Source organism: Meleagris gallopavo, chromosome 2 (genome assembly GCF_000146605.3).
Source record: "Meleagris gallopavo isolate NT-WF06-2002-E0010 breed Aviagen turkey brand Nicholas breeding stock chromosome 2, Turkey_5.1, whole genome shotgun sequence".
Lineage (NCBI taxonomy): Eukaryota > Metazoa > Chordata > Aves > Galliformes > Phasianidae > Meleagris > Meleagris gallopavo.
In genome coordinates, this window is record NC_015012.2 from 39,779,927 (window position 1) to 39,794,544 (window position 14,618).

At 38.0% G+C, this 14,618-nt stretch overlaps 1 protein-coding gene across 1 annotated transcript in view; it reads right to left on the reverse strand.

The window, feature by feature from the left end:
• The window catches only part of FAM120B (family with sequence similarity 120B), a 49,420-nt gene extending 34,808 nt beyond the window's left edge, over positions 1–14,612 (reverse strand). The window contains 5 exon segments of the mRNA XM_010707034.3: positions 2,320–2,415; positions 7,646–7,826; positions 10,801–11,250; positions 11,252–11,847; positions 13,482–14,612. Of these exon segments, the coding sequence (XP_010705336.1) occupies positions 2,320–2,415; positions 7,646–7,826; positions 10,801–11,250; positions 11,252–11,847; positions 13,482–13,515 (1,357 nt within the window). The 5' untranslated portion in view covers positions 13,516–14,612.
• Positions 14,613–14,618: the final 6 nt, after the last annotated feature.

Consider the following 14,618-nt stretch of genomic DNA (forward strand, 5'->3'; position numbering starts at 1 on the left):
TGTGAAATCTATAATTTTTAATGAAGCACAATTCAAAATTCATACCAAATATTCTTTCTTTTTTAATCCAAATCAAATACAAGAGTCAAGATTTCCCATATATTTTCAGTAAACTTCTAAAGTAGTTACTATGATGCTATTCTTTTTTTCCCCAAAAAATTGAACAAAGAACTTCCTCAGACTGATTGCACCTGTGATTTCTCAAATAGTTCCTCCTAGGGTTTCTTGTCTTTTTTGAGTAACCTGATCTTGATTGACAGCTTTGAACTCTTAACTTCCCTTAAAAACTTCTTTAAATGTAGCTCTAAATGTGATCCCTGTCTGAAAAATGTGATGCGCCGTAGAGAACCTTATTTGGTGAATTAGAAAGACGTGCTGTGGAAAATAAAAGATGCATGAGCGAATGTAAGGCATACAAATATGGACTGCAAAAATTTTAGAAAAATATTTGTTCGCTGAAGGAATGACAACAGAGCACTAAAAATAAACACTAGAAGTCCTCCACCCCCTTTTTAATAGTCTGCTAGAACAGCCTTTCATTACTGAGTTAGTGAAGATTATGTCTCCAAAGATAATGTTTTTACAAACTCCTGATATGCAGCTGCTGTACACAAACAAAGTAATTTGAAATTCTATTTATTGTCAACATGAAGGTGGGTTCTGTGCGTGGTGTTTGCAGAGCAGTAGAATCAGAGTACATTCCTCCCAATAAAGGAAGAAGGTACTATATTACCTAGGAAGGAACATTTCACAACAATACCATAATATTTACCATGCAATCAGAGAGTAATTACATAGAAATCGTTTATACTTCTTTGAGTTTGTTTGTTTTACAATTGCATGTTCTCACACCATTATACGCTGAAATAAAACAGTTCTACAGGACAGGCAAATCAGCTTTTATCCTGCCTATTCATATCCATCTGGAAAATTTCACAATGATTTTATGCCATCATCAAGTCAATTAGATAATCGCTCTGCTAATAACATATTGGAGCTACTGCACGGCGAAATTATTGTATATCAAATGAAGGGCTTGTTTGCACTTTGTTTATATAACTCAATTCTTTCCAAATATGTCCTTTCAAAAGGATTTTGAACAGGCTGCTATCTAAAGATCAGCTGTCTTTTCATCAATCTTGAATTTGAAGACTGTTCTAAGGTATTACCAGCTTTAATAATGAAGATAAACATACAATCTTAGGATACTTTAAGAGACATTTTACTGTAACATCTAAAGCAATCCCTAATAACAACAACAAAAAAGGCAGCGTGCTCCAACTTGATGTGTATATTCACAAAAAAGCAGTGAAAGGATTTAAATCAGATCAGAAGGAGGACTGCTATGCAAAGCTCTGAGTACTGAAAGAAGTGTTAGAAATTACTCTAAAAAATATATTAGCTGATCATTTTTCTTAACAAGATATCAGAGGTATATCAATGGAAATAATGTTTTTCCTATAAAGACCACAAATCCTCTGAGCTCCTGGATCCACATACTATTGGTTGAAGAGAAAGAGAGCTATAGCTGTGAGAATAAAGATAGAGTGGTTGCAAGCACAATAGCATGGTCAAATTAACAATTAGAACAATTTTCCCTCTCAAAAACAAACAACCAAACAAAAACCAAAAATGATATAGTACTGTTTACTTCCTATCCTAAACTTGTATAGCATGATATAGTTTAGCGACAAACAGATGAGTGACATATACAGTGCCTAATCTTTTAACTAAAGTATCCTTTCCCATGAACACATTCCTCATAATAAAGACTTCACAAAGAGTGCTCAAGAACACATATTTTACCAAAGGAAAGACAGTATGAACATACAAAACGCTCAGTGCTTAAGACAGTGAAAGACATCACACAAAAGCAGGTAACTACACTTCTGCTGAAAACTGGGTTCTCTTTTCTGAGCTGTCTCAGGTGATCTAAAATAGCCGTATTCTCCACCAGTCTCATTAACTCATTCTCTCAGCTCCACAGGAGAATTTTAATTATAGCCCCACACACCACTCATCGTGGCCTCAGAGCAGTACTTAAAACATTTAAGGAATTGTTTGCATTTTAGAATGAATGTCTGAATTAGCACTGTGTTGCACAAGGCATGGTAATAAGATATAACTCAAAGCTGAATCCTCTTATAATTACACAGGGCAAAAAGAAGCAATTATAGGCATACAGCACTTTTAGTCTAGCTCCCAGATTTCCACAACTACTTTGGATATCATGTCTGATAATGTCTTTGGATGTCTGATGCCTTCTAACCTGATTTCAGTGATGTCACTATTTCAGATTTAAACACTATTTCATCCTACCTGGAATAGAGGGCTGCACAGGTTGTATCAGGTCTGGCTGTTGTAGAGGATTTCCACAATAGACAAACCACTCTTTTACCACAGGACATGCTCCATCTAAAAATAAACAGAATTGGGTGAGTGAGAGAAGTGCAAGTACTGACAATTGTATAAAATAAAGAGTGGTGGTAAGGATTCTAAGTAATAGAAAGTACTTCATAATGACGTGTTTGTTCAGCTTCTTTAAAAACAAACCAACCAAGAAAAAATAATTTTACTATCTTTATGACAAACCATCAGGACAAATGAAGAGAGTTTATATTATGCACAATAAATGCTGAGTTTTGACTTGGGAATTACAGTCAGAAATTCAAACGAAAAAGTCAGTGAAAAACATTCTACAACATCTTTCATCCATTTTTAGGCCCTCCCATTCTAAGGCAGCTCAGGCAGCTGCAGAGGCATTTGGTGTAGCTTAGGGACCTGCATAAGCTACCTCAACCTCACAAGGCCACATATGCAGCCAGTCCTCAACACGATTCTCTTCTCAACTTGACCTGACAGTTTCCATGCCTATAAAGATAAAATTTTTATAGGAGGCTTTAACTATCTATTTGAAAGCTCACAGCAGTGGAATCACACCACAGCAAGATGCAGATCTTTTAGATGCCACTGTTCCCAATCTTTTATCTGGTATAAAAAGATTATTTATGTCTAATAGCTCAAGTGGCTTGTTAGCCCTCAAACCCGAACCGTACCTCACCATCCCAAATAAAGACTAAGGTGTTGCTTTACTTAAAAGTTTCTCTACTTTTGAGCCACACATTCTCCACCCCACACCGACTTTTAAAGTTTAAAATCCAAGGGAAGCTGTTTCCTGACCTTGTCCATAGTTCCATGCAGAAAATGAGTGCTGACATAAAATTCCTCAGACATGGTGCTAGTCTCAGGGATATGGAAGAAGAAAAACACGACAAAACATTTTACTACCCTGCTTTCTTCTTTCTTCCTGAAGCATGGACCTAGAGTACAAGCTCCCAATAAACTGAAGAGTTGGCAGCTGAATTGCAAAGGACAGCCCTACATGTGTGCTTAGGATGCTTCATTGTTTGAAAACTGCTGATACAAAGAATACAATGAAAAATTCCTTCAGTAGGGGAAATAAACACATTAAACTGAGTATTTCAGTGCATAAATAGTTTCACACCTTGATTACAAATTACTACCAATGACAATGTTATTTCATTAAGAAAACCTTCAAATTTAATATTCCAAAGTCACTTTCACAAAACATTCTGATGACTGAGCATTCTGTTTTAAGGATTATTAAGTAAATTACTCTGATTTATTCAATCCATTCAGCTTGTTCAAACTCCCAGGTTTCAGCCTGGTTTCTTAAAGAAGCAAGGCTTATACAATTAAGATGCCTGTCTTTTAATTAATCAATGGACCCACAGGTCTTTTTCACCTCAATATGGAAGAGCACAAAAGATTTCAACCATATGAAATTGCAAAACATTTCACGAAGCCAGTGACTTGGCAGACAGGAGGATCCTATCAGGGCACCAAGTGAAAGAAAGGCAGGGAAGCCAAGTTACTTTTTCCACCTCAAATCAAGATGGCAAATAGCAAAGGAAGAAATAGAGCTGAATGAAAAGACAGAAAGGATCTGTGGAGAGCAACAGACAGTAGGGGACATACTTGAGGACACAATATATTGCATGATGGAACGCTGTGGATGTGAGAAGTTAAGAGGATAGCAGGAACATGGAAATACAAAACTTTGCTGAGGGAAGCTGGGGGAGCCACAAAGCTCCACAACTCACAAAACAGCTTATCAAAATGTCACTTGATTCCAAATGCCAGTGAAATACTATTTTTACATCACCCATTGAGCTCAAGTACAGTAAGAAGAGAAAATAGTGGGAAACTTATAGTATCATCTTTTTAATCTATGCAGCATCGCATCAGCTCAGTACTGTTATAATCCTTAGTAACAGAAATATATGACTGTTCTCATAAGATGCCAAATAAATACAGCTGAAACCCAAGTCATGCAAATTGACATTAAACCTAGCAAGAACAAAATAGAGGTTTGATTACTAAATGCCAAACCTCCTGGCATGGAATTATTGCTAGGGGAAAAGAAAAAAGAAAAGGTTTAACTTTTCAAATTTCCCCCCCCCAACAATGCATACGCAGAATATCACCAATAGCAGAAGCAGCAGCTCCTTTGCTTAAATAGCTTCCGAACGAATCACGAAAGGTCTGCCTAGCAGGTAAAAAAAAAAAAAAATCAGCTATGTGCAAAACACCAAAATTAGAGACTGCTGGAAATTCTGTGCTCCTCTACACCTGCAACAACAGCCCTACTGAGCTATCCCTGGTGGCAACTGGCAAAAATTCTCCTAATGGCCTGTTTTTGACAGTCTCAAAGGCATGGTCAGTCTTGGCTGCTAATCTTAGAACTGGGAGTGATGCCAGGACTTCCAGGAGCTGGCCACGTGTTCAGGCCACATTACATAACCTTGCAACTGGTGCAGGTATTTCCATGAACTGAGCTCATGCCAAAACCTGTCGGCTTTGTTCTGAATTCTTTGTGCACAAAAGAGCTTGGCTGTACTACTTACTGTTGTTTTTCCCTCCTCTGTAATTTTCTCTAACAGTATAATTGTTCTAAGAACAATGCTAGAAGTTGTCAGCTTATGTATCACTATAAACAATACTCAACCTAATGATGAGAAGAAGCTCCAATAGTATTAATTATACATATTTTTAAAAGATAGACAACAAATGCTGTATTGTCAAGATCACCATCAGTCCTCAGTTAATTTTCATTGAGTCAAAAATAAGGCTCTGATTCTGGTAACATTTCAGTGAGTAAAAGTATGCATATGCTCACCATACACCAAATTACAAAGTCATAGCTCCATGAGCAATTATTCCAGCACACTTGCTCACATTTTCAGGTAAGAGCTGATTCATTCATTCCTACTCCCTGTCATCCCCTCACCATAACTGTTTGTGAACACAGAGCTGGACAGGAAAACAGAACCAGGTTAGTTACCCAACTGCAAGGAAGTAAGAGGGGAGAAAGTGACTATTTTCTGTTTCTCAATATAGGTCACCATGTAGCTTCACAAACAGCTGCACCAGCACAACTGTGAGGTTGCAAAGGGACTGAAATGAGTGGCTGTGCAAGAGAATTAAACTGGCACTGCTTATTACACTACGGCTTCAGGCAAAGTGGCATATTCTATGCAAGTGATTTCAAAGGATATGATATCCAGCTCCTGTTGATTCTTGGGTATCTTAGGCTACTTGAAAACCTCAACCTAAACATTCAAAACTTACAAGATCTTCTTGTCTCAAGGTAGACAAAGCAGTTTAAATAATTTTCACCTGTTCTTAACTAAAACTGCAATCACTGCTTTTGCAAAATATTGGCTGGTGTTGTCTCTATTTTAAACAGTAAATAAGCAGATTTGTGAACTGCAGAGAGGCCAGTATCCAAACTGCAAAATGGAACATTGTGTAGTTAGCCAACTTTTGCATGAACTACAGTGGCAGTTTTTTCATGATGGCAGCAGACTCCATGTGCACTAACTTAATTGGTTGATTCCTTCCAGTAAACTCTTATTTTAATGCTAATTCCAAGTAATTCTACATTATATGACAATCTGCATACAGCGTAGTTTACATCTCCCCCTTCTACCTCCCACTGAATTACAAAAAATAATTGACTTTATCTGAGTAAATCTGTTGAAGGATTCCGCTTTGTAGAGAATGTTACTGCCTTGTAGCTTTAGAAGCAAATTCATAAAAAAGTAACATGGACATTTACTGATAAATCTCCATAGAGACTAATTAATGGTCTGGAAACAAATATACACTGGAACAAAATACCAACCAATGAAACACTGGAAAGCAACGTAGTTATAGCAGCTAGTAAATAGATGCAGGAAATTAATAAATGCAGATTTAATATGGGACCCATGCAGATACACTCCTTGTATCTTTTTGGAAAGGCGAACTGGGGGTGTTCAGCTTAATCTACTGCAGAATTTTTTTTCTGGAATTTGAAGCATGAACCGAGAGCAAGTAATACGTGTTATCTGTGGTTTTATTTTAAAAAATCACTTTCTTAAAAGAAAATCTCCTTCATGTCCAAATTTCATATTCATTAGAATTCTAAATTAATGTTTCTGCATTTCAATTCTGATCTACTTCATCTGAGTACTACAAAAAACTAACACAGATGCAAATCTGCCCACTACCCTGCCATCTTGCAGCAACAATTGTTAATTGGAAGTTTTGGTTCGGGGTGTTTCTGAAAACATCAATGAACATCCTGCTGCGTAGAGGAATAAACAAAACCCAACCAAGTTATAATTGTCTACAAAATTTAGAGGCAGTAGGCCGAAAAATGAAAGATGACAGATGTGCATGGCTACTGCTGAGCTTTTTGTTATTCTCTCTAAAGGACTATGTAAACTCTGATTCAGTTTTTCCAATTTTTTTTCCTATTATGGTGCGACTTCAAACTCCAGTTGGTGAAGGAAGTCAGGTACTTAACATATAAGGCTTTTCTTTGAATTTTGAATATTAAGTAGATAGTTTTGCACTTTCATTAATAAAAATGTAAAGTGATTAGCAACATATTAAAAAGGATAAAACTGCAATACAGTTTTAATTTTCAAGTCACTGCCTAAAAGCCACTAAGAGCATAAATAATTCCTTGTCTTAAAGCAGAATAGAAGCACAGATACACCCACTGCAGAATCTATTTACACCACTGGATAAATAAATCTTACTTTCTTCCACATTGATAAAAGCACTAATAATCACCAGCATGACTATTTGTATTACTGCAATAAATACATTTGCCTAGAAAGTGTTCTTAAAATTGCAAACTTAAAGTCAAGGTAAAGAAGATAAAATGGCAACGGTGCATTACTGTTTTGCAGAAGAACATTACAGCTGAAGCTAATTCATTAGGAGCTATACTTTCTAAAGCAAAATAAGGTTTCATATCCTCTCCAACTCTTAAAATGGCCTAAACGTCACAGTTTTGCTCAATCTTTTGGTCATTAACAACTTTCATAACTTCCCATTTAACAAAATATTTTTAAAAACATCTCTTTAAAAGCACTGAAATTTAGCAACATGTAGAAAAACAATTTGTGAAGTTTTTTTGTTGATTCCTCACAAAGTACATTTCAGCTGCCCAGCTTCTATCCTAAATGCCATGCTGAATTAGCCAATGAAACAGTGCAGTGAATTCAAGATTTCGGATTTCAGAATTCAAAGTGTGCCTGAATGGTAGCGTAAGGAGTCTCAACCTTACCTCCTTCTGATTCCAACAAGACAGAATAAATATGCTGACGAGCAGGGCGATAGATGAGTGCCTGTCCAGGAATCTCTGTATCACAATCATCTTCCAAAGAGTTGCTGCACTCAAGCTCTCCATTACTCAGGATATTGAAGATTGCATAATTTTCAGATTGGATGTGATGTTCTTTAGCTAACTGTTTGTTCAAAGAAAGAAGGCATTATCTTCAAAAGTAAGAACAATCAAATAGTAAAAACAGAAAAAAATAAATGCATTCACTACTGGAAGACACTTTATTACTTTATCAGGGGAAGTAGACAGAATGTTTGGGAGGGAACACGCACTTTTTAAAAAAGAAGGAGTACGGTATATTTTCAGACATGTATCATTTTATGGATAGGGATTACCAGGGAACTCGTCATTGCCCTTCTCGTTAGTCTCTCCCTGAATTCTGAAAATTGGTAGTTGTTTTTCCATGACATCTTTTAAAGAGTAATCATTCCTCAAATTAATTCTGAATGCAGATGTAGAAAAATGAACTGCCCTCCATTAGTCACTCGTCTTTCCCTTTCTAAAAAAGGGTATATGCACTTAAAGAAAAAAAAAAGTGAAAGCATGACAAAACCCAACATTTTTATTCTATTTCAAGATGAACTACACCAGTCTCTTCCGAGAGTAGTTGAATTTGTGTAGTTTACATAGTGGTGAATCTGGAATACTTAAACTCACCACAGTCTTACCTTGCAATAGTTTTTCTCCCAGGGAAAGAAATAGTCTGCTGCAGTGAGGAAAACAAGTTCTCCAGACTTGCTGAGAAGCAGAATCACAGCAGTGCCCAGACTGCAGGTTAACCACACACTGGGTACGGACACATCTGTACGCAGAGAGTACCAATAGGGACTGCTGGTCTGGAACATCTTATATGGAAAAGCAACAGTGTTGCTCTCAGGCACCTAACCTTAAACTGGACTGGGCAAGGACAAAGCCAGCCATACTTGGTACTTCACAAACCCAAACCAAACTGTAGGGGTGCTCAAACAGTTGAATGAGATCTATTATTTCCACGGAGTACCACTAGTAGACTCTCTTGGATCCATACTGTATGGTGAGCAGGCACTGAAGTTTCTCTGCTCAGCACTCCCTATGTGTCATGCTATCTATGTGACTTGGGTTGTGCATATACACAACTCTCTCAGTCTCTTTCATTGGGAATTGCCAGATTGGAGAAACTCGCCGTCTCCACAGAATTCCAGTGTCTGCCAGAATGGGAACTCAGGAGTTCAAAGCTGCAGTCAAGCACTGCTCATTATGGATCAAAACTAACTCAAACTGAAATGTCATACTTTCCAAAGAACTGCACACATGAGTACAAAATGTACAGTAGGCTTCTGTACAATCAACAGAGCATTTTCTTATAGCAATATATTTATGGTTGCCCTGGAAGAAATGCAGTCTCCCAAATCTGCTTTTACATAAAACAAAACCAAACCCGAGGGAAGCGATAACATGAGGTTATGTCCTTGAACTGGGAACTGGGCTGAATATGCCAGCTATGTGCATTTTATATAATGTGCAGTGCAAATGGAATTATTTTAAAGACTCCAAAATATGAAACAAAGCGCACACACAACATACAAATATCCAAACACTTGTTGTAGAAAAGCAGAAGACTAGTTAAAATGTCTTCAATTTTGACTGTAAGTTCCTTGACTCAGTGACTGGCTTAACATAGGATTTATGCAGCAAGAGCGAGGTGTTCTTCAATGAAGCTTCTAAACATTAATATGCAAGGTAGTAGCATACAGTAGTATACAGTAGTAGTATACAGTAGTAGCTCAGCACAATGCTAGAGAACTGCAACCCTTAAAATGAAAGATCAAGAAATAATGACCTCTTGTCATAAATACCACATGATACGTTCTCTTAAGGAGTAAGGATATTACTACTATTGTCCTGGCTGTAATCCAACATGATGATTACATTCTACCTAATTTTTCCTTGCACTTCAAACATAAACAGTATTTTTCAACATTTAATTAGGATGTAGTGATGTTTTTTTTTTTTTTTCAGTGGTGTCTTCTGTTTAACTAGTACAGTGAAAAACTACATGTATTGTATTTGTGTGTGGTTAACATCAAACCCAGATGTCTACAGTTTAGGTGAAATGAGCATTGCATAGGTTTTAATTTAACTTTTAAGTGCTTTAGAGTCTTTCTGAAAAGGAAAATGTACATTATAGGATTACATGAGAATAATATAACGAGGAAACAGAAAAACAGCTTTAAAAGAAATTAAGTAACAGACAGACAAAAAAAAACTCTCTTTGAAGCCTCTATATACCTAACAAAACAGGGAGTAACAGTAATTGCTATCATCTCCTTTAGAGTTTTTTTTAATTAAACTTCAATACATTCTCTTAATTGCCATGCATTTGCAGTTATACTCTAAACTTACTACTGTTGTATAGACTTGGATGCAATGTGGCCCAGTTGGTGTAAAGATCAGTGCATGTGTTGGCAGCAGTTTTCTACTAGCCAGGCAGAAAACCCTAATTAATATATCCAATCTGCAGACAGTACCTCTTCACAACCCAACACCAGTGCATCTCTGCCCATGCAGGAAGCCATATGTGAAACTTCTTCACACAGACCTGCCCTTCAAGAATTAACAGGCCTCTGCTTTTGGTTCATCCATGGATTATGTATCTGAACAGTAATGAGTGTGGTCCTAAAATCGTGAAATATAGATTTATTGGAAGCTTTTCCAACACCTCCATGAAAGCAATTTCAACTTCTGCGTTCTTAGCACAGCTCCCCTTTGGTACTTTGACTGCCTGTGCCAGGCACAGACCGTTAACCAGCTGTATCCGACCTGCAGGTTCTCAAAGCAAAAAGCAAGTTATTTCATTGTACAATACATGGAAAGCACATCTCTTTGCCCACTGTGGGCCCATACATGTGCTGCTTCCCATTATTTGGCCTGTCTGATACTTCAAAAAGAGAGGAACAACTTAATTAAAATGTGCTGCATCTGCCCTGAGCATTACATATACAATGCTTCTAATCATTGCTCCAGCAAATTTAAATGCATAGGATCAGCATTCTCAGTACCAGCTTTCACTAAGTAGTCACGACAATGAAATACCCATTAAGCTTTAGAAGCCAAAGTACCTGAAAGATTTCCTTATCTTGACACATGGCTGTTTCTTCTTGACCTGAGAACATACTGAAATTTCTTGCATCAGGAGGAATCCATGGAGACTGCTGCCCTGGCAAAAGATAGGACTCCATTCCTCTGTGAAGTAATGTCTTGTCTGATCCCAGAGGTAGCATATCTTCCAAGTGTTTCAGGCTGCTGTACAAGCATGGAATTTTGGAGATATAATTCGCTACAGCTAAAATTATGCTTGTTCTTCTGTTGTAGCTCTTATTCCTGGAGGGACAGATGACTAAACATTTATGCCAGAAGCCTTCCAGCAAGTTTTCTGGAACAACATCATTGCCAAGCAAACAAGCAAAGAGAGGAAGGTGCATTATATTAAGACCCAGTGCACGGCAAAGATCTTCTCTGGAGTACATAACAGTGACTAGTCTGTCCAAGCAGAGCTTCTCAATGGAAAAAATAGGGAGATGTATTATAGATGAGGTAGTCACTATCTTGACCAAGAATTCCCATGCAGTTATGTTGCAAACCATATGCAGCCACCTCAAAGTCTGCCTCTTGCAACGTGCACACTGTTTTTTGACCAAGTGACTTTAGAGCAAACCGTGTAAAAGTAGGCAAAGCTGAGGGAAGAACGAACATTCCTCTCCCCGGCTGTTTCCTGTGAGTCTTGATAAACTGAAATAGATTGGCTATTTCCTTGTTATTCTGCTGCCTCCGTTTGATCCACTCATCTCTCTTTTTCTCTTCTACCACTCCATCAAAGTAAAACACCAACTCGATACCAGCTGCTTTAAAAGTTTCAATGAAATCCTCTAAAACAGTAAGGTACTCTCGCCACTGGCCACCACACACCCAGGATTCTGGTGTGTACCAGTGTCGAACACAACTCATGGCATCTACTACAATAACAGGTGTGACATCTGGATGATCGATGCGGTGTTTTTCTGCCATCTCTTTCAGATCTACCATTCTGCATGCATCAGGGCAAACTCTCGCCACAAATCCCTGTAAACCTTTAATGCCCATGGTTGATTTCTGAAGCTCGCCGCAGTCTGAAAGAAAAATAAAAACAGCATTCCAAAATGCAGTTTTGAGAAATGCTACAGTTGAAAAAACAGCTCAGAAATTGAACAGTATTTTTCTGCTTTTGCTAATAGCTGGCTCTTTTATCCTGGCCTTTAAAGTGTCACATCCAGTTTTCTTCCCATCACCAACTGACTATATAGCCCATTTGTTTTGCTTTCCATCCCTGCTTTTTTTTTTTTTTAATTAGTAAAAACTGTAATTATCAAAATGTTCTCAGAAGTATGACTTCAAAAATTTTAGAAGAACACTCTTAAATATAAAAAGTATACACTTCTAGAAAAAACAAATATAGATGTAATTAAAAGCCTTACAGCATCTCACCCGGCAGCGTGCAACACGTGAATTAATGACCTGATTTTCATACTAAAAGTATATTAACATCACTGTCACCGATAATGAAGCTAATTTATTTCATTAAATGAGATCTCTAACGTGCACAGCAATTTTGAATCAACCTATTTTCAAAGACACACATACAAGCATTGGCTAGAAATTAAATAATTAAAACTGGAATAAGTCTATTTTCTATTTGCAAACAGCCAAAAGAATGAAGCACAGTCTCCAACTTCTGTGGCAGAACTTTATTTGGAATGCTAAATGAACCAACGTATATCTTCCATAAAAAGAGTCACGGGATAAAATTAGAACCATTGATGAAATCCACTTTGTTTCTAAAAATTTCATTGCATATTATTAGTTTGGCACAGCTTTGACATCAGATGTGCTTTTTATCATAATGCTATTTTAAAGGGCTTTGCAATGAAAACTGGAAGAAACAAGTTGATTTTCTGATCAAGCCTCGCTTTGTTCTCTATTCTCAAAAAATCTGTTTTGCTTTTATGTTGATTTTACTTAAAAGTTGAATGCCTCTTCCGTTAGTGAAGATATTCACTATGTTTTAATTGATCAGCTACAATTTTTGTTGCTTTTCACGCCGCTCTGACATTTCAGTTACAGGTTGTCTCCAGAGTATTATATTGTTGCATAGAAACAGCTGCCCAGGGAAGCAGCAGAGTCACCCTCTCAGGAGGTGTTGAAGGAAAGGGTAGATGCAGTACTTAGGGACATGGTTTAGTGGGCATATTGGTGGTAGGTGGATGGTTGGACTAGATGATCTTTTCCAATTTTAACAATTCTATGATTGCAATAAATGTGCCTGTGATACACAGAAGACAAAAAAAAAGGAAAAAAAAATTGAATTCAGAAGTATTGCAATTGAAAATTTCTAAAGGTATTTTTGAGTTCTTCTCCCTTGAAGTTTTAAATGCCTTTCAGATACAGTTTTGAATGCCATTCTCTTCAAATGAAATACACAAATGTACGTGTAATAAGATCTGGGAATATACAACAGACATCACTGTTATAAGAATCAGAAATAAACATGCATAAATCACACACATTGCTGTACAAGTATGCAAGGTAGGGCACTGCTTTCTCTGCGATGCTACTTCCTTGCAGTGATACCTGCGTGCCCTTAAAACTCCAGCCATTTGCTTTCCAGGAAAGATACACTTCTGATTACGAATGATTTGAGTCCTAGAAGGTTATCCCTTTTTATCACTTTCCATGGAGACCTAGCAATGGGTGTGAAGATCTTCACCTTTCAAAGTCACTGCAGAGATGTAAAAAGCCATAGCAGGTCATACTTCTGCAGTAACGCATCGTGTCCAAGCAAAATTTATGAATCAGTGCAGACTCTGTCCCCAGCAGCTACGCAGCTAGAGCAAGAAGTGCAGTAAACAACTTGTAAGCTATACCATATGCAATTGAAAGCGACATCTTCCCCACCTGCTAACACCTGTATCTGAAGATATTCTTGCCTAAGAACTCATGCAAATCTATGATATTATCATCATCATCACTATCAGAAAAATCTTCATGACCAGCAGTGGCCTAGTTTAATTAAGAGGCAGTTAACAGCCAGCCATATAAGCAGCCATATAAGCAAGAATATTGGCGGCTTATTATTGCCATTTCAACATGACCACACACATTTATTGAAAAAGTCACTAAAAAAATTGAGGATTTTATATTCTTCCATCCACCCTGTTCTACCACTAAACAGAAACCTCCACGTTAAGGAAGAGCCATGCTTAATTCATTCAGTGTCTGAAAAGGGAAGCCAAACATTCTGCCTGGAGTGCTTCTGTCAGGGGATCCTCAGCACAACTGGAGGAATCATAGAATCACTGGGGTTAGAAGTAACCTCTGGAGAACATCTAGTCCAATCCACGAAGTTGGACTAAAACTTTATGTTGGAATGCTTACGTTTCTTAACAGAGGAAAACACACTTTGTGCAACGAAGGTTGGATGCTTGTTATTTTCGTGAGACAGACGTTTCACGTTAACACAGGATTTTAGCTGCAAAGCTACCAAGTGCGTGAACTTGAGAGGAATAAAAAAATCCTCCGTGACCCAAAATAGCAAATTATGTTTCCCTCTGAGCGTTGTACAGGCCCAAAGATTCTGAGTATCCTTACGCCACGGCCTTTGCCAGCCAATAACCTACGACACGCATGCGGTGCCCACGGAACACCGCGCCCCATCTCAAAGGGCTGCCAGCAGCACTCCGCCCCAGGAGCACAGCCCACCACTTCCCGCTTACACGCACCGCCACCCCCGCGGCCTCGCCGCTCTCTAGGCACAGTGATCAACCCGGTCGAGGTGCGAGCCCGCCGCGCAGCGAGCCCTTCCCGCGGTCGGCCGTGCTGCCGGTCAGGAGCGGGACCCCACTCG